Source organism: Antedon bifida, chromosome 10 (genome assembly GCF_963402885.1).
Source record: "Antedon bifida chromosome 10, ecAntBifi1.1, whole genome shotgun sequence".
Taxonomy (NCBI): Eukaryota; Metazoa; Echinodermata; class Crinoidea; order Comatulida; family Antedonidae; genus Antedon; species Antedon bifida.
In genome coordinates, this window is record NC_136235.1 from 14,534,518 (window position 1) to 14,562,294 (window position 27,777).

The following is a 27,777-nucleotide window of genomic DNA, read 5'->3' on the forward strand; positions in this document are numbered from 1 at the left end:
GAAGTATAACCATTGAGAAATTTTTCTCTATAGTATTGGTACAAGGTAAAAACGTGTATTTTTTTATAGTTTCCAAATTAAACTTACTCTTTTTTTATCTCAATTTTATCGAAGAAAGATTTACGAGAGAGCTGTTTAAAAAAAAAATTCTAAAGTAAGTACTGTATTTTAATAGGTCATCGGAATTAATTACCATTTTGAAAAGAAATATGCACGATTTGTAATTTTGTGTATAAACATTTTTTTAAAGTGTAGTGATTTTTTAGGCATAAAACATTTGCCTCACATACGTCTTTTTATGAATAAAAGAGACTACGTAGGTCTTTATATAATATGATAAATGATTTGCTTTGCTAATATGTTAATATATAAAAAATACAAATATTTTTGTATTGGATTGTAATAATAAAGCATATTACTTAATATGAAATATTCATCAAGTAAAATAGGCCCTATACATAAAATAGAATCTGTTAACTAACTTCTAAATTCTACCCATGAATTTTAATTATAACTTTTTTTAGATGATACGCGCGGGTAGTATCAAAGACTCTAGAGGGCGACGTGATAAATACAAACATTCGTAAAATGAAAAAGACAAAACAACATGATGAGGAAAAGGAAATCTGCTGCTGCTAAAAGAATGTCTTTTTAAAAGTAAAATGTGAGGAAGATTAACGGTAAGGTGTGAGGTGAGTGTTATTGATATTATAAAGCTTTTTAAAAAAATAAAATTAGCAAAGTGCGTGAATTGTGAAGTAAACACTAAAAGGCTAGGCTAGGCCTAGGCCAACTCTAAAAAAGGGGTAGACTAGGGTAGGCGTAGCTAGGCGCCGCCCTAGGCCTAAAAGCTAGGCCTATAATATAATAGAGCAGAGGGTCATGGCGTATATCGGCCGCCCGTGTAATTTCGGCCGCAATATTTTGGCTAAACCTCTTTCAAAAGTTATTATTCGTACAAATTATCACATTTGAAATTATATGATATGATATGTTTTAATATTGCATAATTTAGAAAATGATAATGATAATGCACTTGACTTGTCAATTGGGTTTACGATGAAATCGGTCGCGTCTGAAATCGGTTGCGTTTGAAATCGGTCGCGTTTGAAATCGGTCGATAAAATCAACTTCCGGTATTTTATATGGCGCGCCGCTAGAGCTATACTTTTGATGATATCGGTCGCGTTTGAAATCGGTCGCGTTTGAAATCGGTCGCGCTATTTTGTATGGATCGAGCGGGATGCATGCTAGAGCGGGATATACATTTTTCGTTTATATAGATTTAATTGATATTTTTTAGGAACTAGATTATTTATGTGGATATTTTTTACTTGGTTAATAAATATTTATTATCAATCATTAAATAATTTTTTTTTGTATTTCACAGGTCTCGGAGAAGGATTGTGTCTTTTCAAAATGGCCATTTCTAAACACGTTTAAATATTATATATTAATTAGGCATAATGTTATATTAGGCATATAATAATTTACCTCTATTTATATGTACTGTAATTAATATATTATATAGAGAATATACGTCTGTCGTGTCTTTTATTATGCAAACAATTACGTAAAAGAGAACAATTTATTTAAAAACAATAATGTTTACAATATAGCCCGTAAAGCCAGCGTATCTATTTTTATACTTATGCATACTGTGGCAGATTATATATCCATGTCGTTAACAACATACTATTCGATCACCTTATTTTTATTTCTATTTTATTAATTTCCGTTATGTAGGATATTATTAGGTGTATAATGATTATTGTTGAGGCAAATCACGTGTATATTTTTATTTCTGATGTTTAAAATAGTTTTAGTAAAATGATCATTATATGCGGATGGTTAAAAGGCGAGAATACTGAAATAAACCCCCGAACAAGCCATATCGGTGATGCGCCTTCTATGATCGTGCAGCTGTTTCCTCTAACAATACGTTATTTTGCTGACGGGGTTTCCCCTTTTTCAAAAACACGCACTTGTTAGTGTGTCAAACCATGGACAAAACACGTCCGATCGTTGTCCATGGCGAGTAAAGATGATGTCTATTACTAATAACCATACGTTTGAAACGTCTATAGGCCTCCTGCACGTGTTTTTGTGAAACGATCCAATGAGCTATAGATGCTCGACGCGATTATGAGATCATGTTCATTCATTAATTCATTCTTTATTTAGCCTTTAAAATCGAACCAAATCAAGACACGTGGAAATATAAGGAGGCAAGGATAAGCAAAAGCAATTAAAGTCGCTGTAGCTCACAGGCTTGCTTATCCATAATAATTCCGAATAAAGCACTTTTTCTATAATTTACGTATATACGTCGGCGATACTATAGATTTTAATTTGAATATCTTTTATTTCTTCATTTATAATAATCATTTAATGTAAATAAGTAAGTGCAACTCAGTGTCTCACATTCGTACGCCGTTCGTAAATCTAAATGTTTAAAAATCAGTGCAGATTACCTCTTTGAGAATCGTGTCCACCTTTATTATCCATACATTATTATTCTCATATCTATCATTGTACATCATAGTCCTACTGTAGGCCGGTAGATTGATTTATAACAGCATATTATCTATATATTTTATTAATATCCTAAAACCATACGTAATTGTTTGCATAATAATAGATACGACAGACGTATATTCTCTATATAATATATTAATTACAGTACATATAAATAGAGGTAAATTATTATATGCCCAATATAATATTTAAACGTGTTTAGAAATGGCCATTTTGAAAAGACACAGTCCTTCTCCGAGACCTGTGAAATACAAAAAAAAAATTAATTTAATGATTGATAATAAATATTTATTAACCAAGTAAAAAATATCCACATAAATAATCTAGTTCCTAAAAAATATCAATTAAATCTATATAAACGAAAAATGTATATCCCGCTCTAGCATGCATCCCGCTCGATCCATACAAAATAGCGCGACCGATTTCAAACGCGACCGATATAATCAAAAGTATAGCTCTAGTGACGCGCCATACAAAATACCGGAAGTTGATTTTATCGCGACCGATTTCAAACACGACCGATTTCAAGCGCGACCAATTTCATCTGACACCGTCAATTGTATGACCCACGCTAGGCCTGATACGACCCCCGGGAGATGTGCGTCATAGGTGCGTCATTTACAAATAATTACTGAAGCAGCGGTGCGTCAAAAAACCTAAAAGGTATGTCACATTAATGAATGATGGTGTGTCAATGTCCGTCACTTTACCACTCAAAATATCATAGACAACATGGTCACAGTGTGTCAAAACGGGTACGTCATGGTCACCTAAAGGTAAGTCATATTTTTGATGCATGACTGCATCATGGTATTCATAAGGTATGACGGACAAATAACGCACTTCTCCCGGTCGTATAGTTGGTCATACAATTGACAGACGCATTTAATATTAATAAATATTTGTTTTCAGTTTCAACATGTTTGTTCCACGTTCACTTAAAGTTGCTTCCACCAGGATTACAAAGCCATCTTTCCGAAAACAAGTATCGAACACAGCAAATTTACAATCATATAATACATTAGTACATTCTGAAGCTAAAAGGGATGCAGTAGAGCAATCTAAATGTAGTATAAACGACGATAACAATACGACGACCAATACCAATTCAGATAAAAATGAAATGAAAATAACGTTGAAGGATCATAACCAAGATTCATTTGATCACCTTTCTACAACTATACCATCTGAGGATAATGATATGACTAACAATACAATTCACTATGAGAGCCAGGAAGATACTAATACTACTGTAAAGTGTAGGCCATCGATAAAGTCATACAGTAAAGAACAGAGATTTCCAGCGCCAGGTGAACCGGTATGCGTTATTTGCGGTCGATATGGCGAGTACATTTGTGATCAGACGGATGCGGATGTTTGTAGTCTTGAGTGTAAAGCAAGGAATTTAGCACGAACTAAGCAATCAATTGATGAGGTATTTATTCATTTGATTATTGTACATTTTGGAATAGTGTATGGACTAAACCATTATCTTGAAAGGGTACAAAAAATAAATATCCGAAAGCTAATTTTAACATTTATAAACAATGTTTCAATTTATTTTTGATTTATTTTAGAATAAGCAGTCCCATAAATATGCAATAGCATTTGCTTTGTGTCCATCCAAGTTTTTGAATAACTTATAATTTAATTTTTACCAACAATTATTTAATCTTGAAACATTACCGACAATTTTCTCTTCTGATAAATATTCGTTAAAGTCATCTACAAATGTGTCATAGAGCTAAGTTGATGTTTTGCGGCTTTACTCTGATGATTGTTCTGTGTACTCAGTATATTGAGGACACTGCGAAAACGTAATAGCCTGGTGTGCAAAGTGGTCTAATCTCACTGTACTGAGTAGGCCTACAGTAGGGCCTACAATTACTTCATAGAATGGCAAAACATATAATTAATGTTCTCATCTGCTTTATTTTTTATTTATTTATTTATTGACTTTTGAAACATTTATTATATATACTTTTTGAATTATTTTTTTCTGGTGGAACTAGCTTTAAAGCCCTTTGGGCTTATTTATGTTTCTCCAGCATAAGTGCATTCTACTTAAAAAAAAAAATTCTCACGTTATTTCACAATGATGTATCTTATGAAAATAAATTGATGAAGATATTAAAGACCATAGACAGTGACAATAAATAAAATAACATTATTTTATACACACATTTTAGGATACACAGCCATCGTTAACAGTAGATAATTCCAGTGATCAGTACCACCAAGATGATGATGCTGACAGTGACCAAGATCTACTTGACATGGGCCCATCACGCTGCACAGCTGGCTACATATATATAGAGCATCCTACTTTGGCTAGCCTAACAAAAGAACAAGTTCATGAACTTAGAAATCAGGTTATTTTTAAATTTGTTACTGTATATTTATTTCTTATAAATAAATTAAATCTATGTGTGTCAGTGAAGTGTACACATTTTGTAATGGTCTTTCATATCATTTAGAAAATAAAACCAAATATCATAGGCCCTACTGTATGTACAAGGTTAAAAAACAATACAGTTTAGGCAATTGTTTAGCCGGATTGATTTTTTTATTAGGAAAATCATCATAAAAAATACATACAGTACAAAGTGATAACATAAATTACTGACATTACAAATAAATACATTTATAAAAGGTTTTTCAGGATAGTCCAAAAAGCTTATTAGCTTATTTCCATATTGGGATCCTTTCATAATCTAAAAGAAAAAATATAAACGTTACAAAGTATTGCATTTCGAAAACACATAATATAACAAAAATAATATATATATAAACAAGTTACTTAAAAATACTATGATTGACTTAGAGTTATTTGGTTGAAAAGAAATTGCTTCCAGTACAATACGAAATGCATAATTAAACATTCTATTTATTATTTCACCCTCAACCTCAGGTGGCTTTGGGTATTTGTTGAGCCACATTCTATTTCTAATTTAAATATTAAAAGTAAACTTACATAATATCTGATTTTGTTTTCCAAGGTTTCAATTTTTGTTGAAGGCCTGAACATTCCAAAACCAATCACTGAGTTTTCCCATTTGAGTTTGCCTAAAACAAGTAAGTTTGTACCTTTCGTACTGCATGCTCATGTAAAGAAAAACAAAAATATAACATGATGATAGTTGTTAGTAAAAAGGTTCATCTGGATCACTGTATAGTATTCAAGTAAATTTTCTTTTGGATGATCCAAAGTCAAATAAAAATCGTAAAACTTAATGATTAAGCTGCGTCGTTGACCAGCGAAAGCTAGAGTAAAAAACGTAAGTTTTACGATTTTTATTTGACTTTGGATCATCCAAAAGAAAATTTACTTGAATATGATAGTTGTTCCCAATAGTGCATGCATGTAGTCATTGTTTAAAAAAAAAACACATCTTAGCAACAATCTTAGTCTGGTAAAGTTGTTAGTCTTTTATACTGTCTCTAGTTGCCATTTTAAATTCCATTACAGTGGCACATAACCTTAAGAAGTCTGGATACAAGAGTCCAACACCAGTTCAAATGCAGGTCATACCAGCTGCTCTTCTAAACCATGATCTCATGGTTTGTGCACAAACAAGCTCAGGAAAAAGTAGGTTTTACTTTAAAAAATGTTTGTCTATTGCTATAACTTCAATGCTACAATGAAATACTCACATTTTGCAACCCAGCAACTATTTTAACTTCTTTGTTTTTTTACTGGTAATTGTGAGAAGGTTGAATTTTCCATATTTAGTAGTATCAATGTACTTTTTTTTGCAATGATGTCATTGTCACACTTTCTCATAATACTTTATAGTGAGCCACCAATGCACACATTTGCCTTTGTGACAGCTTTTTCTCAGATAAGGACTATAAACCGTAGTTTATTATTTGAAACGAATATGGGGTTACCCCAGTGAACTGGTTCACAAAATAGCTCCTGTATCAGGGGGATTACCACCTATTTGATAAGACATTGATTAATTTACTATTATGGTAATCCTTGGCCACATGTTCCTAAATACATAAGATAAGATCATTTGTTATGGACAGGATAAATCATAAAAATAATTACTTTTTTTGTGCAGCTGCCTCGTTTCTGATTCCATCCACACTACTTATCTACAATGAAGTTCATGAAAAAGAACAAAAGTATAAACCGATTGTTATCATCTTGACCCCAACGAGAGAACTGGCTATGCAGATTGAGTCGCAGGCTAAACAAATTATGAAAGGTACTTAGTATTTTGTAACTTTTCCGAGAAGACTTGTTCTACCATCAGAAAAATGCTTGAGAAAAGGCTTGAACCAGTGGCAATTATATGGTTTATTTGTGGCACCCCTGCATTGACCACTTTACTACTCGACTCAACAACATGTATTGTGATATTCAATGTAAGACACACAATGTCTATCTTAAGCAGCTGTCTACACTCTCTAACTAGTTTGACCAAAAAAAGTGTGATGTGATCAAATATGGTAGTGATATGACATCATCATGTCCATATATGGGCACATCACATTTTTTTTCACATACAGTTTGATAGTGTAGACAGAGCTTAATGCTATAGATGCTTTGCCAATCCTCAATACCATATAATATGTACAACTAGTATATGATTTTGAAGATAGAGGAGATCATCTCCCGGTGTGCTGATATGGGTAGGTGTTGCACTGTTATGTGCCTCATCCAACCTTAGTTTCCAGTTAAGATAATAAATATCAACTTTACCTTTTTTACAATGCTTTAGGACTACAGAACATGAAGACTGCCCTTATTGTTGGTGGATTACCCATGCCTCCTCAGATTCATAGACTCCAACAAGGTGTTCAGGTAATGTATAATATGCAAATTATCAGCACATGAATGAACTTTTCATGCAAATAAGTATTACATCCCCAACCCTCTCATAGGCGGATCTATCCATAAGATAGGACATTAGGTTAAGTTAAAAACTTGACCATTTTTGGGCACTGCACACCCCGACCTATTTCAAAATCTTCCTGATTCCAAATTGAGAAATTATTTGAATATTTGTTGATCATTTTTTGTTTTCATTTCTATTTAGCTGGTTATAGCCACACCAGGAAGGCTGTTGGATCTCATAGCGAAAGAAGGTATAGCAAAACACTTTTCACCTACTGTTTGGTACAAATTGTACTTTATGCTAAATGTATATTGAGAACGAACAAATACTCCTGATATGTACTTAACATAAAGCACAATGGACAAATATCTGATGAATTACATAATAAACTAAATCGGTGTTCGATATTATTGTAGAATTGTTGTTACTCATTTCAGAGATATGCTTAGATCACATTAAGTTATTGGTGGTTGATGAAGTAGACTCCATGTTACAGATGGGCTTTCAAGATCAGGTCAGAGGTTAATTATTACTACAATAATAGTAAAAACTCTAAAAACTGGAAATTGAAAAACATTCTGAAAATCAGATCGGAAATAAAATTGAAACCAAAGTAAAACAATAAATGTAACAGAACTACCCAGCAATAATGCTTAAAGAAATAATGTGTTGTGATCAGTAAATATGACAAAGAAACAGTTTTCTAAAAACTTTGTATTTCACCTGAGCTAAGCTTTTGTTTTTCTGATTTGCTTTTTAATTATTTTTTTATCTATTGAGATCCAGTCACTGTTACCCACCAAAGTATTGTTGTTTTCAGTAATTTACCTTATATAGAATATATAAAAGAATATGTATATGTAAATGTATTTTCATAAAAGGTGATGAATATAATGAAGGAGCTTGAAGATGTTCACCAGACCATGTTGTTCTCAGCTACAATACCTAAAGCAACAGAAACACTGGCATCTTCATTGCTACATAATCCTATTTATATCTCAATTGGAACCGTAAGTTAATCTTTGTCTACACAGTAAATCCAATCCTTTCAATATTATATAAAAGTATTTTATGCTACATGGCAGTAAATAGAGGGTGACAACAATTTAGACTAAGACGGGATGAAAATACATATTGATTAGCATAAAATATTTTGTTGTTATTTGTCTTATCTTGTCTTTTACTTTTTATTTAGCCAAGCACCCCTAGCAGTTCAGTGAAGCATACAATCTTATGGGTTGAAGACCCATCAAAGAAAAAGAAGTTATTTGGGCTCTTGCAGGACCCAAAACACTACAAGTATGTTGTAAAATGACCGATATCAATTTTCGAAAAACAGAAACAATTTAATTAATAATGACAAAAGTAAAATATTTGATCTTGTGTGTATCCCATTGTTTTATAGAATTAATTGCGTATTTTTCTTTTACTAGACCACCTTTAGTAATCTTTGTGGACTCCAAACTTGGCTGTGAGATGCTTTCACAAACAATAAGAAAGGTAAGATTATTAAAAATTGAAATTACTGAATATATATATATATGTTGGTATCTTTATTATTTAATACTTATAAAAGTAAAATACATTTCCAGCCAAAGGCTAAATTGCATTTTCACAGTAAAAAAAATCAAATATCAAATACATATATTAAAATGACATAAAAAAAGAATAAAAAGCATAAAATTAAACAATTTTATCTTTAAGTAATCGTGTGATGTAAAGGAACTAAAAATAGCTAAGATTACACCCGTTTACAAATCTGGAGACAAAGGAGACATTAGTAATTATAGACCAATTTCTATTTTATCATGCTTCTCCAAAATTTTAGAACGTATTGCCTTTGTTAGAACTGTTTCTTTTCTAGATAAGTACGATATTCTTCATAATGGTCAATATGGTTTTCGTAGCAAATTTTCTTCTTCAATGGCTCTGGTGGATCTTACAGATAGAATTATTAGTGCTTTTGAGAACAAATCACATGCAATAGGTATTTTTTTGGATCTATCCAAAGCATTTGATACGATAAACCATAACATTTTATTATATAAGTTAAGTTATTATGGAATTCGTGGTGTTGCTTTACAATGGTTCAAAAGTTACCTTGAAAATCGATCCCAGTGTACAAAATATGAATCTTTGCTGTCGGAACTGAAAAATATAACATGTGGAGTACCACAAGGATCGCTACTTGGACCACTATTATTTATTTTATATGTTAATGACATTTTTAAGACATCGGATCTTTTTTCATTTATACTATATGCCGATGATACAAATATATTTTACAGTAATGATGACATCTATGAATTATATCGTACTGCAAACAACCAACTACATTATATTTGTGAATGGTTCAAGGCTAATAGATTATCATTAAATTCAAAGAAATGTAATTATATTATTTTTAGTAATAAGAAAAAGAAGGCTGATGATGTAGATAATTTAAAAATTGTACTTAACAATGATGACATTCAAAGAGTAGAACAAACAAAATTTCTCGGTGTCTTAATTGATGAGCAGTTGACTTGGAAATACCATATCAACGAATTAATGACTAAAATATCTAAAAGTATAGGAGTAATCAACAGAATTAAACGGTTAGTTCCTGTAAATATCCTCCGTACCTTATATAATTCTCTTGTTCTTCCTTATTTTTCATATTGTAATGTGGTCTGGGGTAATACTTTTCAATCTAATCTTAATAAATTAACATTGCTCCAAAAAAGAATTATACGAATAATTTCAAAATCTTCTTTTACAGCTAATACGGGTCCTCTATTTAAGGAACTTAATATAATGACACTTAAAGATATAAATACTTATCAGCAATATATTTTTGTTCATAACTGTGTTAATCATAATTATCCTCATAGATTTTACGATATGTTTAAATTTAATGTTAATTTCTATAACTACAACACTAGGTCATCCTCTTATATTCATCTCCCAAAACACAGGACTACCATATTTCACCAAAGTATTAGATACTCTGGTGCAAAACTTTGGAATGTTTTGCCTCTTTCGCTACAAAACATACAAAATGTAAATAGTTTCAAAAAGATTGCTAAATATTATTTATTATCAAACAATACTTAGAGGCCATGTTTTTTGGTTTTTTTTGTTAATACATTTACCTTTAGCAATAGTAAAAATGCATTAATATGATTTATACTGCAATTGATATGTACCGCTTTTCGTTTTATTGTTATTTTCATTTCTGTATCTTATATTATATGTTCTGCTTTTGAATGTTTTGTTTTGGCGTCCCTGACACAAGCTTTCGCTTTTTTGGTGACGCCACCTTTTTGGAAATAAATGTTGATTTTTTTTGAACTATTAGATATAATGATTGGTTTTACAAATGTATCCCTTGAATTGTCTATTATGTCTAAAGCTCTGTCTATACTATCAAACTAGTTTGAAAAAAAAAGTGTGATGCGCCTAAATATGGCAGTGATATGCCCAAATATGACAGTGATATGACATCATCATGTCCATATATGGGCACATCACATTTTTTTGTCTTATAAAGTTTGATAGTGTAGACAGAGCTTTAGGGAAATTTGGGAATCTGTCTTAATAATAGCAGGGTTTTCATAAACCATAACAGACTATATCGATACAGCAAAAGAAAGTGATTTTGTCATGTACTATAATGACTTACCTGGCATTTAAATGAAACACAATTTATTTTGTTTCTTTCCCTTAGATATGTGGATATAAAGTAGCCACTTTGCATGGCGATAAAACTCAGGTTGAAAGATCTCAGACTTTACAGCATTTCCTAGAGTCAGCATTTCCAATCATGGTGTGTACATCTGTACTTGGACGAGGGATTGACCTTGTAGGGGTCAAACTTGTTATCAACTTTGACATGCCAAACACTGTTGAGGAGTATATTCATCAGGTTAGTTTGTGATCTTTACTGTATTGCAAATGATGTTGAAATTAATCAAATACATTTTTTTTTTATAATTAAAGTTAGTTTGAACAAGGCAATCTAACAACAGAACACTGAGCTTCCTTGCCAAGATAGGAACTTGTCACACTCCTTTAATCTTATGTCTGGCTGTACTATGTACATACTGTATTCTCCACGGGCGTGGAACTGATTGTGTCGCAGCCACAGATAAACCCTTTTCCGGAGCTCAGCATTCTTGGGTTAGATTGCCTTGGTTTGTGTTCCTTTAGTTATACAGAAACATATATATTTTGAAGGTTTGCATGACGAAATCAAATGGTGATATAAAGTTTGCAGTACACCACGTATATTAGTTCTGAAAAGAACTGTTGAGTTTCTCTGAAAAGAACTGTTAATATACGTGGTGTACTGCAAACTTTATATCAACAATTGTACATATGCACTACTGTATACAGTTACCAAGGTATAAAGCTCTGTGTACACTATCAAACTAGTTTGACAAAAAAAGTGTGATGTGCCCATATATGATAGTGATATGCTTAAATATGGTAGTGATATGACATCATGTGCATATTTGTCCATGACATCACACTTGTTTGTCACATAAAGTGTGATAGTGTAAACAGAGCTTTATGAACTTACTATATTGTTTGATAGATTGGAAGAACAGGCCGACTCGGTGGGAAAGGGACTGCTATTACCTTTATTAATAACGCCAGTAAACACATTTTTCTGGAGTTTGTAACTGCACTGGAGCCGTTAGGCATTCACCTACCAATTGAATTATGCAACTCACCGCATTTACACCTTCAACGTGAAAAACATGAACGTAAATCATCAAAATCAAAAGCTGTCTTCTCACGAAAACGAAAAAGCAGGTGAGATAAACAATGCAATAAAGGCCAATTTACACAGACAAGTGGTAACGGTAATAAAAATATAGAATCTATGTTACTCCTTATGACCATTTATACATAATGCAGAGAGGACTGGGGGGTTTCCGCTCAGAATAGATACTGATTCCACATGGGCCGAACTCGTCTCTGTAAATTGGCCTTAATAAGTATTTAATTTCTTTGAAATAATAATAATAATAATATCCCAAATTTATAAAGTGCCTAATGTTGTGAAACCTCTAAGCACTGTACATATTATTACCCTGGTTATTTCTGGATCAAACATGTATGGAAACATACTCCCATAATGCATCTAGTAATCAGCGAAAAGTTGTGTCTTGACCTTACAATCAGTAGCCCAACTGATTCTATTTGCTTGTTTTCAGGGAAGGCGTAAAGGATGTCCTTCAGAAACGAAACTGGAAAGTGAAATTTTAGGCAGAACCGTTGTGCCAAAAAAAGAAAATTACAATATCTGAAATAGGAAATTACTGAGAACGTGGTGCCAAAATGTATTAGGATTTTTTTTTTATATGAAGAAAGATATCTTCCAAAATAGACACATACTTTTAAGGTATACTGAAGTTATACTATATATACACTAATGCTTCTTTTAATAATAATGAGAAAAAAAAGCAATTGTTAAAAGTTTAGGAAAGTTAACAGAAATAGTTTAATTTTTCAAAATATACTACCTCTAGGCTATGTATTTAAGCTCAATTAAATGATCCAAAGAATTTAGTTTACATTCTAATTTTTATGCTGTATTATAGAAATTGCAAAAAATAATTAACAGCTGCAAGAGTTCCACCTAACATTCTTCCACTCAAATTTTACAATTCCTGCTGACATTTAAAAATTGATGTTTACTTACGTGGCACAAAAGGATTGAAATCAATCATGCTGTATATTTTCTAAACCTTGTTTCGCTTTTTTACTATTTATACTTAATTAAAGTAGTGTACAGTAGTAAACATTGGTGCTGTGTAATTATTGTAGTGTCTAAATACTTCATTACTTTTAATTGGGCCAAAACTGCAGATAAAATCTGTGATGCAGTTGCTTTTTAAGCTACACTTGCAATATATCAAGTTTATATATCAGTTGGTTTTAATTGAATAAAAATCCAAAATGAAACAATTTTTAACTACAGATGAAATAAATTCCTGTTAAATTAAAAATAATATTTAGAAATCCTAAGTTATGCGTGTTCAAGATTCAGAATCATTGACTTATCAAACATCCTTCCTCTTTCCATTTTGTTCTAGAACATGTTTACTTTGATATGAAGGTATACCTTAAGCTCTGTCTACACTATCAAACTTTATGTAACAAAAAAATGTGATGTACCCATATATGGACATTACCATATTTAAGCATATAACTGCCCTATTTGGGCACATCACACTTTTTTGTCAAACTAGTTTTAAATACCATATTTTAATAGGGCATTTCATAGTGTAGACGGAGCTTTACTATTACTGCTGCCAATTTGCTTTCACTCAGTAGGAACAGGTTTAAATAGAATACGTGACATACACCACTATGAACACATGTGTACAACAGAACACAAACAAATAATTTATCATCACAATTTCTTTATTGCAAATTAAAGAGTTGTATCGTCATCTGTGTGACCAGTATTACATTTTATAATTATTATGGAATATTTCAAGTGACATTATTATTCCAACACTGCAATAACAATTAAATTTAATTTTAACATTTTATATATAGATAAGATGGTACAGGGTACAACATTGTCGTGTGTATTCTAAAAAGTTCAACATTTCTGATATACTTCTTTTTAAGTTACCAAGGCCAGCCGGTTCTTTAGGCCTACTCAAATTTTACTCTGGCGGTCAGATCAACTGGTAACCTGGCAATTTATAACATTCCTACTAAATTTATTCTTTATTATTACATTATCCTTGGAAAGTTTCCAAGAATTTGAGAACTACTTCTTTGAGCTTGGCATCCGACGTTTCCGAGATGGCGCCCTCTTTTGCTATCGTTGAAAGAAGGTCTTGATGTTGACTGCGGATATGTTGCAAGAATGCTTTCTCGAAGGCTGTGATTTTGTTTGGTTCAACCTTGTCTAGAAGACCTCGTACACCAGCATAGATTACAGATACTTGTTCTTCGATGGCCATTGGTACTGTTAAGAGAATGTTATGCATTAAGAACTGAACCGAAACTATTTTATTTGTTGAAGAAAACAATGGTGACTGTACGCCGATGTTGATGGGTATTACACATTTTTGCTTAATAAAAGTCGTCAATATCAACCAACTACATTTTCCATATTTAATGATGAAATGCAATCATTCATATAACACTTTTAATTTGGGAGACAATATAATAAGATTTATCTGTTATTACAACAATATATCTGTTTTTATAATATATTAGATAGAAAGTTAACTAAATTTACCAACATTCTAAAAACTGTATTTATTTTGCTTACCATATTGTCCTTGCTTGAGCAATTCTGTAAGACGTACACCTCTATTCAATTGGTTTTGTGTAGCAGCATCAAGATCAGAGCCAAACTGGGCAAAGGCAGCTACCTCACGGTACAAGGCCAACTCTAGCTTCATGGAGCCAGACACCTACAGCAAGACAATAAAATGGCATAGTGGTAAATAATCCAGTTTGTGGAGCTAGATATTTGACAAGAACAGTTTTCAATGCCCTGCACAAGCATAGTGCTATTTACACCAACACTACATATGCATTTTCATGAGCTGTAAAAACTCTAGGTGCAGGATTTATTTTAGGCAGAGCTAGCCAAAAGTATAAGGAAGCTAAACAGTGGGAAATATGCCTCACATATTTACTTATCGTTTCTGTTTTGTTGCGATTTTGTTTTGTCAGAATATGTTGTTTAGGCTCACCCTGTATAAACAGGGGTAAACAAAAAATAAATAAAGGTTGTGCAAGTACAAACACTTGTAATATCGGTATTGCTTTTATAAGCTTAAAATCAATGGCACTGGATGAGCAGAACTATTTTTCTAAGCCCCTTGTCTTACCTGTTTCATGGATTTTGTCTGGGCAGCTGATCCTACACGACTTACAGATAGACCTACATTGATGGCTGGTCGAATACCTTTGAAGAACAGCTCAGTCTCCAAGAAAATCTATATTGAATACAAAATGAACTTTATACTTTTTGCAATACTTTAATGTTTTTTCTACAGCAAATATTAAAGCAAGAACTCATGTTTTCTAAAGGAAGTCTCTATAAAAGTTTAATTTGAGTATATATTTATATATGAATATACAATACAGAAGTAAACCGCTTGTAGGTAGGTGGGTAGTTTACCAATATCACTAATAAAAACATAAAAACCCAAAACATACCTGTCCGTCAGTGATGGAGATGACATTGGTTGGGATGTAGGCAGACACATCACCAGCTTGTGTCTCAATAACAGGGAGAGCAGTCAAAGATCCACCTCCAAAGTTGTTGTTCATTTTAGCGGCACGTTCAAGTAGACGCGAGTGAAGGTAGAACACATCACCGGGGTAGGCTTCACGACCTGGTGGACGACGAAGCAACAGGGACATCTGACGATAAGCTACAGCCTGGAATTAATGAAAAATAGATTTTAACTCAATAAAATTATTCTTTAAAAATATTGTGATAATAATAATGATTCAGATTTAATAGTTAATGCTGGAATAAAATAATCATGTGATGCTATTTCAACCAATTGCTAGATGATAAATGTTTAAGCTATATCAATTAAAATATATTAAATAGCACTTGTCACTCTGCACTTTGCAAAATATTTATTTGTGGCAACATTATTTCAATTTTCTGGACAATAAAGGAATTTCATTGCTCTCGCCAAAAACCACTTAAAAATGTTTTCTAATTGTCCACTTGCCTGTTTGGACAAATCATCGTAGATGATGACGGCATGCTTGCCATTATCTCTGAAGTACTCTCCCATAGCACATCCAGAGTATGGTGCAAGGTACTGCAATGGAGCAGCATCAGAGGCAGTAGCTGACACAATGATGGTGTACTTCAGGGCACCTGGCAAAGAAAAGCAAACATGTTTAGAAACACTGAAGTAATTCAGGTATATCACATGGTTAGCAATTTCTGGTTGTTGCTTACAGAAGTTCTTAGCTGTGACAAAGGTAATGGTAGAGAAAAAAATGCTTTTTAATTTGCTTGAGCGATTATAAATACTGCCAGGTCTCTGTATGGAGACAGAATACACAGAAAACTATGACAATAACATATTCTTACCAGCATCTGCAAGCCTTTTGACAATTTGAGCTACTGTACTTCTCTTCTGTCCGATAGCAACATAGATACAGTATAATTTTGATTTTTCGTCAGAAGAGTCGTTGAATCGCTTCTGGTTAATCATTGTGTCAAGTGCTACAGCGGTTTTTCTGAAGGTAATAAATAATAGAATTTAATCGTTATATAAGAATGGTTTAACTGCATTATATAGAAATATAAAAATAATTGTCAGCTATTATACAAATAATGAGTGTCTACGAGTGCGATGGTACAAATAATTTCATGAGGTGAAGCCCTAGTCAAAATAGAATTTTATATTTCACCTTAAATGAAAAAAAAAATAAAAAATTAAACTATCGTTAAATAGTATGTACTATTGCACAATCGTCCAATCAAATGAGGGGATTTTATTTAGGTGTTATATATCATCCATTTTATATAAACTACCTACCCTGTCTGCCTATCACCGATAATAAGTTCTCTCTGACCTCTACCAATTGGTACAAGACTGTCTACAGCTTTGATACCCGTCTGCATAGGCTCACTTACTGAAATTCTTGGGATAATACCAGGAGCCTTCAATCCTGTCCTCTGTCTCTGTTTGGCATTTATTGGGCCCTACAGAAAATAACAATGTATACAAAATTACAGTTACACTGTGTAAAGATGTACTGTAAATATTATAAACAAAATAACTAAAAATAAGGTGGAATTAAATGTTTACCTTTCCATCAATTGGTGTTCCTAAAGCGTCAACAACGCGTCCTAGAAGTTCTTCTCCAACAGGCACATCCACAATAGCTCCTGTCCTCTTTACTACATCACCTTCTTTGATTAGTTTATCATTACCAAACACTACAATACCTACATTGTCAGGTTCTAAATTCAAGGCCATACCCTACAAAGACAGAATAAAATATACAGTATTAGTATGCATTTTGTGAAAACTGAGAGGGGTGTATATTTTTGTTTCGATTCCCACCATGTTGTACAAATGTGAGCGTTATCTCAATCAAATGTAAACTAGAAAATATCTCTACCAAATGTACATTTTTCCATTTAAGCAAGCAACACTATACATTTCATTTTACTGAACCAATTATGCATAAACTCACCTTTAAACCACTTGAAAATTCAACCATTTCTTCAGCCTGGATGTTTTTTAGACCATAGACACGGGCAATACCATCACCAATTGACAACACACGCCCTGTTTCTTCCAAGTTGTCTTTTGATGTGTAGCCAAGAATTCTATCTTCAAGAATGGAGGACACCTCAGCAGTTCCTATTCAAAACATAAAATGCAGAGCCTTTAATTGCTTATCTTGCAATTCTATTTAAATATGAAAATGTTATACTGTAATTAAAAAAAAAAGGATACAAAAAACCAATGTTAAATGTAATGGTTTATTAAAAATAAAAAATATCACGTCCACCTTTTTAAGATAAAACCGCCGCCGGGAACATTTTGCCAGTGTAACAGCCTAATTCTACACAAAACCACTTATTGCTACACTGGGAAGAATACTATACACCTTTATATTCTACATGCATGCCTATGATCAAATACATACAAAAGAGCATTTATTACAATAATGTAACCCTTACCACCACCAGCTGCATGTTGTGTTAATGATGTAGATAGATTCCTGTGAGCAACTAGCGTAGCACCAACACTGTTACGACATACCTACAAGACAAAAATGGCATGGAATGTTTGACTGAAAATAAGGATAATACTCTGATTGGGATTGTCCGCACTAAGGTGGTTATACACTTTCTCAGTGCTTTAGCCTTCAAGTCTGAAGTTTGCATTAAATTAGAAGACATGAGCGTGTTATTAGAATTTCGTAGCAAAATAATGAAATGCATATTTTCAGGCCTGGAAAATATTTCAGTTACTAAATTCCATTAAAAATAAAATTAAGTATTCTGGGGCATACAACTTCTTAGTCATACTATAGATAGCCTATAGATGAATGCACTTGCATTAATGAAAACGTTAATTGAATGATGGGTATTGAAACATCGGTAACGTACAAACACATTACGCTAGCTATAGGCCTAGTCTGACATTGTATAGTTGCTGCATTAATTATCTTTCTGTTTTTGACCGACTCCGTTGATACAAATTGGGGGAAACCCAGTATTTTCGCTGAAGAGAGTCTTCTATTTGTTTTGGCCTCACGATCGATCGAAAAGTGGGTGAATTACATTAGAAAAACAAAAATATCAATCCGCGTGCAATGCATGTTGGGATTTATAGTGGGCCGCTAAAATTATTAATATTACTTATTAGGCCTAGAATCTCCTTATTTTTCATATTTTTAACCATTTAAAGACGAAAAAGTTATCTCAATAGGACCATATAGTATTTATTTTTACATTAATGTAGTTTGTGATTGTAAATTAGATCTGAAAAACGTAGGGATAATGGGTCTTTATTTAAACCAAAAAAAAGAATTGGGTCACAAATCACTCCACTCAACATCTTGGCACCTACTTTTTGAGTGTAATAATAATAAATAATATTAATAATAAATAGGTCTTAGTAAGGCTGAGGCAACATTTTAGGCTAGTAGGCCTGTAGTATAACAATGAGTTTATCCAGGCCCTTCAATTAGGTTTCTTGCAAGCAACATTCCAGCAGGGCCAATCAGAAAACCTCCTCCAGACCCGGCAAATCACAACCCCCGACGCCGGTATGGCAGGTATCGTGCCGGTAAATTGAGCTGCAAAAACAAAAATACCATAACATGTTTCATTTTAATTATGTTCAATACATTCTCTCAATAAATATGTACCTTTGGTGCTTGTCGTGCTAGGCTACGAGCAACACCAGCAGCCACACGTGCAGACAACATTTTCACAATTGATTGAAGTTTTGGAGGAAAATGGCCGGTTACCGGTAGAAAACCCCTGAAATATTAAAATGAAACCCGAAACACAGAAATAGTCAGAACTTATTAATTTAGAAATTAGAATTTAATTGTATTAAGCAAAAATACTTTTAAAAGTAAATAAAAAACCTATTGATATATTTATTAAATTGTATTTTTTATAAATCTACCATTTATTTAGATTGTTTTGTTTCAAATCAATCAATCTTTGAAAAGAAGGGCCATATGTCAACAAAATGGCAGCTTCCTCGGGAAAACAAAAGTTGCGTGCAAAAAAAAAATCTAGTTCTCTAGGTGATGTAGAAACTGAAGGTGTATGTAAATCTATCGAAACGGTCTCAATTAGTAATGAAAGTCAAGAGGAAGAGGTTTGTTGACTTTTATGATTATTTGTTTTGGTTTGTTATTGAAATAATGTTTGTAGGCCTAACTTTAAAAATGTGACCTTCTCGTCGCAAGCCACTCCGCGGAAAGGAGGCCACTTTTCAGGCGGTATTTTTTGGTATTGTACAGTTTTGAGTCAGCCTAGACCTGAAGTGGTATTATTGATGATTGAGAATATATCGGTGTTATTATTATTATTATGTGCGATTTTAACCATTTGTGCGCCAATTATTTATAATTTGGCAAGGATTTTGTTGCACAACAGCAAAATTTCAAATTGATTGAGCACAAATAAAAAATATTAAAAATAAAATTAAAACTCCTGGGTCTGCTGGGTACTTTCCTCATTCATCTTGTGAAATATTGTGTTCTTGTCATCACTTATTTGTTGATATTTTAGATTAAAGATGTATTGTCCCTTTGACTAATTCCAAAAAAAAAGAAAAGAAAAAGATTTCGAAAAAGAGTGGGTCATTTTGAAGTATCATAGTTATTATTAAAAATTAGTCGGAAAAAAAAATATTTAACTGAAATACAGACATTTGTTTGTTCAAAAAATAACTTTGACTTCCAGTCAAAGTTTTCGATCAAAACATATCTCATAATGCAACACGCTTATTTGGCTACTCTGTATGCATAATCATAAAACTTCCTCGCGATTTGTGTGAAAACACCTTCTCAACCGTGATGAGTTGTAAACAATCCTAATTAGCATCATGCATAATGCGTACTCGTGGTTTGAAATCTTCACTTTCGCTCGTGACGATTTTCCAGACGAAATGTAATCAAATTAATTTACCTGTTAATTACGTAAACTTTTTGTTTTGTTTTTGGCTCAAATTTTCGACTTAAAGTGAATAAATTTAATATTACTTTGATATGGCCAATTTAAATTCAGAATATTTTGACCTTCTTTTTTTGTGTTTCAAGGGACAATACATCTTTAAAAAATTATAATATGTGTATTTATTCCAGATAAAAACTCCGGCAGCAACAAAACTCATAAAAAGTTTACAATTTCGTAATCCTGGACCAAAAGAGGTTTTTGACCCGAATAAAAGTAATCGTGAGATGAGAAAAGTAATGAGAACATCTGCAGCTATAGGAAAGTGAGTACAGATATCTACAACCTTTCACTTTAACCAACAGAAATAACTTAGCGTTTTCAGGGGATTTCCGGGCACCATGTTAATTAAAAAATTGTGTAACTCTTGAATGGAGGGTCGTATGAGAAAAAAAAATTATTGTAAAATGTTCTTAAAAGATTGAAAAAAATTAGAAAAACTGTTTTCGCCGCTAAAAATATAAAATTGTTTGCGCCTATGCTTATACACTCTAGTGTTTTTTTGGGTGGATTTTAAGCGGTGAAAAACATTTTTTTCAATCACATAGTTACTTACGTAGGCTAACATTTTAAGAACATTAAAGTAAAAATGTTGTCCATATGACTGTCCATTAAGGAGTTACAAATTTAGTAATTTAAGTAACTTGTCCTCCAAAAATATGCTTTCCGCGCAGGGTTTCCGCGCCATGTTTTTTCTGTTGGTTACACTTTTCCTGCCGAGCATATTGTTTGTCATCACTTAATAATAATAATATTTATTCGAAAATTGATGATTTAAGATGTCTTCCAAATAGGGGCAGCTCCACTGTATTTGATTATTTACTCATTTCTTGTAGGGCAAAGAAAAAAATTGTATACAACGAACATGGCTTACTACAGGAATCGGGTAGAAATCTTTGCGATTGCCTGGATCAAAAGTGTCCTGGCTGCCATTATCCATGTCCCTCATGCCAGTCAACAAAATGTGGCGGAGAATGTCGCTGTAACCGTAAATGGTTGTATGAACAGGTGGAAGTAGAGGGATTAGGCACAGTTCACAAGTTCAAAAGATGACAGATAACATTAAACACATTAATTGCTTCTTTATAAACAATGTGGACTACAAAATATTTTTTTAAACTGGACAAATTGTTGTGAATATTTTAATATTATTTTAAATGCTTATTTATTTTAAACCTAACCCAAATTAAAGGTTAACTTTAGTTGGATCTACATGGCATGTACAGCAGAAAAAGGTCAATTTGAATTTTGTTGCCACAGTGCTCTTCAAAGGTAAAAAATTATTATTATATCTACCCAACCCAGTAGCAAGCCTCATAATAAGTGATAGTTTAAATGAAAGCACTCAGAAACTTGGCAAAATTTTAATTTGCCAAGTATAGACTGTAAAGAAAAAACTACAGTGTATGGTAGGTGATGAAATATTGAGCTCTGTCTACACTATCAAACTAGTTTGAAAAAAAAGATTGATATGACATCATCATGTCCATATATGCACATCACATTTTGTTGTCACATAAAGTTTTATAGTGTAGACAGAGCTTTAGTCTGAATCTGAATGTTGAAAATAATAAATCATTTATCCAATAACTTGATAATTAAACTGCCATGCATCATAAATTACAGTCGTTTTATTATTTAATCAAATACATAAGTATAACAAATTGATTTCATTTTGATGATAGGGTTTGATGGCAACTTCTGTATGATAAATATCCAGGCAGGATTTGAACATGTCATCGCTTCTACCTTGGACGAGCACCTAAACCACTAGACCACCACCAGTCCTGTTATGTTGGTCAATGTTTATAGCATTAGAAAAAGTAACATCGATTTTTCCAACATGACGTTCTGACATTTTTGATAAAATTCAATCTGTACTAAAGGCAATGGTATAAAAATACTGCTTTGTTTTTTTAAAACAATTTGTTCTTTATTTTTCATAAAATTTTACTTAAATATTAACGGATACTAATTCAGTAACACCATATTAACAATACAATGGTACTTAAAACTTGTACAATATAGTAACTGTATGTTTTATATTATTTTATAATTCATGGAATATAATAAGAAAACATTTTTCAATACTGTAAATATGAAAATTAAACAATTACGGTGCTTAAAACGTTTATACAAAGTGTAGCTTTGTTTATAACAGTGACTATTTTATTTATTTATTATTCATGGAATATTATAAGGAAACATTTGTCAATACTGTAAATATGATGTAAAATAAAAATGTTAAAACAGAGAACAGATCAGATTATTATTTTGTATGTATTTTAAAGAATTGTTTCTTCCCAAATATTCAATATTATATGCCATGTTTTTAAGCCTACTAAATAATTGCACATCATTTTTATCAGTACCACTGCACCTTAAACATTGTTGATACTTTTTCTAAAAATGCAAAATATATGTAAATTGCCTTTACAGTTAGAGGAAAAATGGCAAAATCAGCAGCTGTGGTCATGTTACAAGAGTTGTCAAAACAATATAGATTATATGATAAAAATACTAGAAAGTAGGAAAACTTTTGCCATTTTCCCCCTGACTGTTAATTAACTGTTAATCCTGAATAATGTTGTACAAGTCTAATTTAATAATAGAATTAAGCATATAAAATATTTCCGAGTAAAAAATACAGAAAAATCAATCATTATGGAATGGTGTGTTCAGCTCTGGAAACATAGTTCAAATTGTAGACATGTTTGCATGCCGAATAAACGCTAGTAAAGTTAGAAAAAGAAATCTGTTGTTTTGCTGTGCAGAAGACCGTCAAATTTGGCGATATCATGACTACCTCAAGTTTTTGTACACTTTCTCTGATATCGTCTTCTTTCAGCAGATGGGCTCTTTTTACAATTTGTTGTTTTTTCTGTAGTACCATTACATTTAGGTTCCGTAGATCCTAGATCGAAAAAAACATTATTATTATTATTATTATTAAAGTCACACTTTATTTCTAATTGGAGACTCAATTGAATGTCCACCTTTTCTAGGCCAAGCAGTTGTTTTTCTGAAATACATTATATAACAACAATTTAAAATTATGGTAAAAAGAAAACAGAAAAGAGAGTTTGAGTTAGTGCTGTTTGAATGTTAAGCGGTTTATTAATTGGTTCCGGTGACGAGAAAATATTTTTAATGCGAATTTTTTTTTATTACATACCTAGAATCCATACATTTTGAGTACAATGCAATACTGTGCGAACTACATGTATTTTACTTTGATAAATATTGGCCTGAATATTGGATCACATACTAAGTGTTAACCTCTTAACATTTGTGAAAATTCAAGATTATAGAATAGAAATGTCTTACCAAATCCTAAATCAGCCGGAGGGTCAAGTAGTGATGACTGTTGCAGTTGTAACATGTAGCTGTACAGCCATGTAGCTAGCAGACCAAGTGACGCAAATACAGATACAACTAGACATCTTAAAACCATAGACTGAACAGTGAAAAGTAATATATTATTATCATTGGTTATTGACCCACAGTGTATGATGGTTTGTAAATGTGCTGTTGATGAGCCCTCACCTCACCATGGTTGGGTGCATATTTTTCTAGCAAGGTACAAGAAAAGTTAACTTTCACACCAAAAGCAAAACTCTGGAGACACCCCGGATTTGACGGCCTGGTGTTTTGGTGTGAAAGGTATAATCAAACAATTCCGGAGTTCAAAACACCAGAGTTGAAAAGCTGAACGTTCTCCGGAGTTGACTCTCCAGTGTTTTGGTGTGAAAGGTACCAACATCAAACTCCAGAGTTTTTAGGTCAAAAGGTCATCCTCACATGATCAATCATTGCTTTAGTTTTATTTTTAAATACTTCAAATATTTGTAAAAAATATATAGCGGGTCTAAATAATAAGTAGTATAAATAAAGCATTATATGACTTCTGAGACTTTGGAAAATAATTATTAGAATAAAAATATTGAATTAAAATTATTCTAATGATAGTCGCTATGTAAACAAACAAAATAGAGGGCGATATTTATGATTTTATTTTAAAAATCCCTGTGTTGCTAGGTTAGTGTGAATCACTCCGGAGTTTCTCAACGTTTTGAATAGTCACAAACCCCAGGGTGCCTTCAGAGATCACTGCAGAGTTTTGGTGCGAAAGGGGCAATATACAGCTATGATGCATTACCTAGGCTTTAATATACCTAGTATGTACTATGATTTAGAAATAAATCTCTCTGTACCTGCCTAGTGAAAAAAGAATATGCAGTTGGGACTACAGAAACAAACGTAGCGATCCTCCTTCCCCAATACAATGACTTTAATCACTTCATATTACCCTTGTATAATTAATATTACAATACAGTAACATAATACAGTGGATAAGATAAAAAAATGTTGACAGGCTGTTACCTCTAACATTGGATTTTCTGCAACAAAGTGATCAGCAAGAACAAGTGTAATACCAACAAGCACACCAAAAGCTAGGCCCATCCAAGGCAGTCGCCGCTTTGCTGTTAATATAAAAATACTGTATAATGAAGTAATAGACATTGCCATTCTGCTGGCTGTGGCGCTATGGCTTACACAAGCTATATTACCTTACCTATGAAATAATATTTTTATGTATAGCAAATAACTTATATCTGTAGAGCCTCTCTGGAATGAAAATATAAAAAATGTTTTATAAAATCTACTAAAAGTGCTCCAGCTAACAGATTTAAAATAACATCTTACCTTTTATATATTCCTCTAGCTTTTGCTTGGATTTTTTAATAGCTTGTTGTATTCCTTCATTTCCATTGTCTAATGCAAGTCCAGTCTTAAAATAAGAAAGTATTTTGCAATACTTAAATAATTAGTGTACAGAAAAATTGTTAAAATTAAAATTTAAAATCAGCCTGTAAAGTAGATGATTCTCTTATGCTCTGTCTACACTATCAAACTGTACTGTATGTGACAAAAAATGTGATGTGCCTATATATGGACATGGTGATGTCAAATCAATACCCTATTTGGGCACATCACATTTTTTTTGTTAAACTAGTTTGATAGTGTAGACAGAGCTTTAGATAAAAGGGATTATTTGTAAGTAACAATCATAATGCTTTTAAGGGCTGTGTTGAACTAATAGTTCTAAATAAGTACCCTAGTATTTAAGTACAACAATGAATGTTTTTTTTTCTATTAAATTATCTTAATAAAAAAATACAATTTTCTCACTTCATAAGACCTAATTGCTTCCTCATAATTCTCTGTGCAGAATTGAACTTCACCTTTTCTGTAGTAACCCTATAAAAAAACATATTATAATAATATCCCACTATTTTACTGTATTATAATTTCAGTGCCAAAAAAACCTCACAAATATACAAATCTGCCTCCTCAATTTTTATTGAACACTAAAAATAACTTACTTACTTTTGGCCAATCAGGGTTAAGCTTTATGACTGTTTCAGCATCTTGTAATGCAAGGTAAAATTGTTGAATTTGTAAGAAAGCAACACAGCGATTACTATAGAGGCGGTGCTCTTTTTTGTCTAGTTTAATGCCGGTTGTATAATGTAGAATAGCTTCTGTGGGATTGTGGGATTTCATACACTCATTTCCCAGTTCCTTCTCTTCTTCAGCTTTTTGCTATAAATGAAATTGTTAAAAAAGGAATATGTAAAACAAAATGATGGCAAACAAAATGGTGGATTTATTGTGGCTGTATTTACACCAATCATAAGCAAGGTTTATTTCACTTGTGAATACGGCTGTTAGTAATTTGAACGATTTGAACAAATTGGAATTGTGCAAGGATTTCTTGCGTAATTTGAATCACAATTCACATAAATATAAACAGCAGTACCAGTGAAATAAATTAAAAATATATAAAAAAAAATCAAATCAAATACAATACAAAAAGGAAATTGGTAATTTAAGGTTGGTCGTTTCGCTCTTTTTTTATATTGCTATAGATAGCCTGTTGTACAATTTCGCAAAAGGAGCGAAACGACCCTACAACTCCCAGATACTACATCCTACCCTTCTTTAGGCCTCTCCTAGCTAGCTAGCTAGCAAAGAAGGCCCTAAAAAGCCTAGCCTAGGTATAGAGAGAGGCGATAACACTGTACATTATGTTTTTATTTTAGTACATTTATTATGTTTAGATTGAAAAGAGCGAAACATTTTTGTACCATTCCACAACATTTTACAAAATACCAAAAATTAACCTTATTATTCATAATTAATTGGTTGACTTTTTGTATCCAATGACTTCACTACTGACTTGCTGTTCGTCGACGACGAGAGTAGTATCTTATCTCATAGCTAGCTCCTCTAGCCTCCTTAAAAAAGTGATTTTTTTCCCGGCGCTAGGGAGTCGAAAAAGTATGACCAATCATACAGCATTTTATATTTATTTGTGGTTGGTTATGAATAATAATTGTGATCTGCTGCTAAATATAATATCGTGTGGCCAAAAATTTAAAATTAGATGTGAGTGTGGGTAAAGAATTTTATCATTTTTATAACTTTGTGTTCTCTGGTTCCAATTGTGGCACCAATGGAACGCAATGTGTTAGCATGAATGTCATATAAGTAGATATGCAAACGATTTAATAGTAAATACTTTTCCAACTATTAATAATTTAATGTTTTTATCATGAGTATTATAATTATTAAGATCATTATTATTCTGGCTTTCTTTTGGTCCTTTGGAAACAAGCCTCGCCACTAAGGTTGAGGGCACAGCGAGGACAGTAGCATTAATTTAATGAAAAACATAGTAAAATATACAATACATTTTATTTATCAAGAAATATGCATTAGAAAACATAATATATTCTATTCTAAATGGGAATGCATGGAGAAGGAAAGGGTAATTGGAAATCTAGGAACAAAAGCTATAACAGGAATCTGAAGTCCTGCAACATTGTGGTTGACGTGTCACAGTGTCTGAACAGAAGTATTATCCAGTAATCTAAATAATAAATTATATTATACCATATTAGTATTACTTATCTAAAGCTCTGTCTACACTATCAAACTTTATGTGACAAAAAATGTGATATGCCCATATGGATTTGATGATGTCATATCACTAACATATTTGGGCATATCAATACCATATTTGAGCACATCACACTTTTTTTTGTCAAACTAGTTTGATAGTGTAGACAGAGATTTTAAAACAAATTTGTTTAGTAAATCTAAATAACTCGA

At 32.3% G+C, this 27,777-nt stretch overlaps 4 protein-coding genes across 5 annotated transcripts; 2 read left to right on the forward strand and 2 right to left on the reverse strand.

Moving 5' to 3' along the window:
- Positions 1–590: 590 nt before the first annotated feature.
- LOC144854886 (putative ATP-dependent RNA helicase DDX59) lies at positions 591–12,735 on the forward strand. Its single transcript, XM_078712892.1, has 15 exons — positions 591–692; positions 3,451–3,973; positions 4,728–4,910; positions 5,538–5,613; positions 6,008–6,127; positions 6,606–6,752; positions 7,269–7,351; positions 7,587–7,635; positions 7,823–7,899; positions 8,267–8,395; positions 8,581–8,684; positions 8,819–8,885; positions 11,095–11,292; positions 11,965–12,185; positions 12,590–12,735. Exons 2-15 carry the CDS (start codon positions 3,458–3,460, stop codon positions 12,639–12,641), a joined length of 2,022 nt encoding a protein of 673 aa, XP_078569018.1. The 5' UTR covers positions 591–692; positions 3,451–3,457; the 3' UTR covers positions 12,642–12,735.
- A 1,049-nt stretch (positions 12,736–13,784) lies between these two features.
- LOC144853649 (ATP synthase F(1) complex subunit alpha, mitochondrial-like) lies at positions 13,785–19,397 on the reverse strand. The gene is made up of 11 exons (XM_078711394.1): positions 19,275–19,397; positions 18,079–18,160; positions 17,586–17,755; positions 17,195–17,368; positions 16,922–17,088; positions 16,471–16,619; positions 16,100–16,251; positions 15,570–15,794; positions 15,239–15,346; positions 14,671–14,815; positions 13,785–14,361 (listed from the first exon to the last, which is right to left on the reverse strand). The coding sequence occupies exons 1-11, from the start codon at positions 19,332–19,334 to the stop codon at positions 14,129–14,131; spliced, it is 1,665 nt and encodes a 554-aa protein (XP_078567520.1). The 5' UTR covers positions 19,335–19,397; the 3' UTR covers positions 13,785–14,128.
- A 209-nt stretch (positions 19,398–19,606) lies between these two features.
- Positions 19,607–22,709, forward strand: LOC144854902 (ARL14 effector protein-like). The gene is made up of 4 exons (XM_078712918.1): positions 19,607–19,738; positions 20,730–20,863; positions 21,435–21,870; positions 22,284–22,709. Exons 1-3 carry the CDS (start codon positions 19,607–19,609, stop codon positions 21,649–21,651), a joined length of 483 nt encoding a protein of 160 aa, XP_078569044.1. The 3' UTR covers positions 21,652–21,870; positions 22,284–22,709.
- A 6-nt stretch (positions 22,710–22,715) lies between these two features.
- Positions 22,716–26,909, reverse strand: LOC144854895 (uncharacterized). Of its 2 annotated transcripts, none has more exons than XM_078712910.1 (7): positions 26,787–26,909; positions 25,990–26,205; positions 25,792–25,860; positions 25,306–25,390; positions 24,982–25,082; positions 23,926–24,055; positions 22,716–23,512 (listed from the first exon to the last, which is right to left on the reverse strand). In XM_078712910.1, the coding sequence occupies exons 1-7, from the start codon at positions 26,796–26,798 to the stop codon at positions 23,406–23,408; spliced, it is 720 nt and encodes a 239-aa protein (XP_078569036.1). In that variant the 5' UTR covers positions 26,799–26,909; the 3' UTR covers positions 22,716–23,405. The 2 variants fall into 2 exon arrangements, with proteins under 2 accessions (XP_078569036.1, XP_078569035.1); XM_078712909.1 differs by having other exon boundaries at positions 26,751–26,848.
- Between the last annotated feature and the right edge of the window lie 868 nt (positions 26,910–27,777).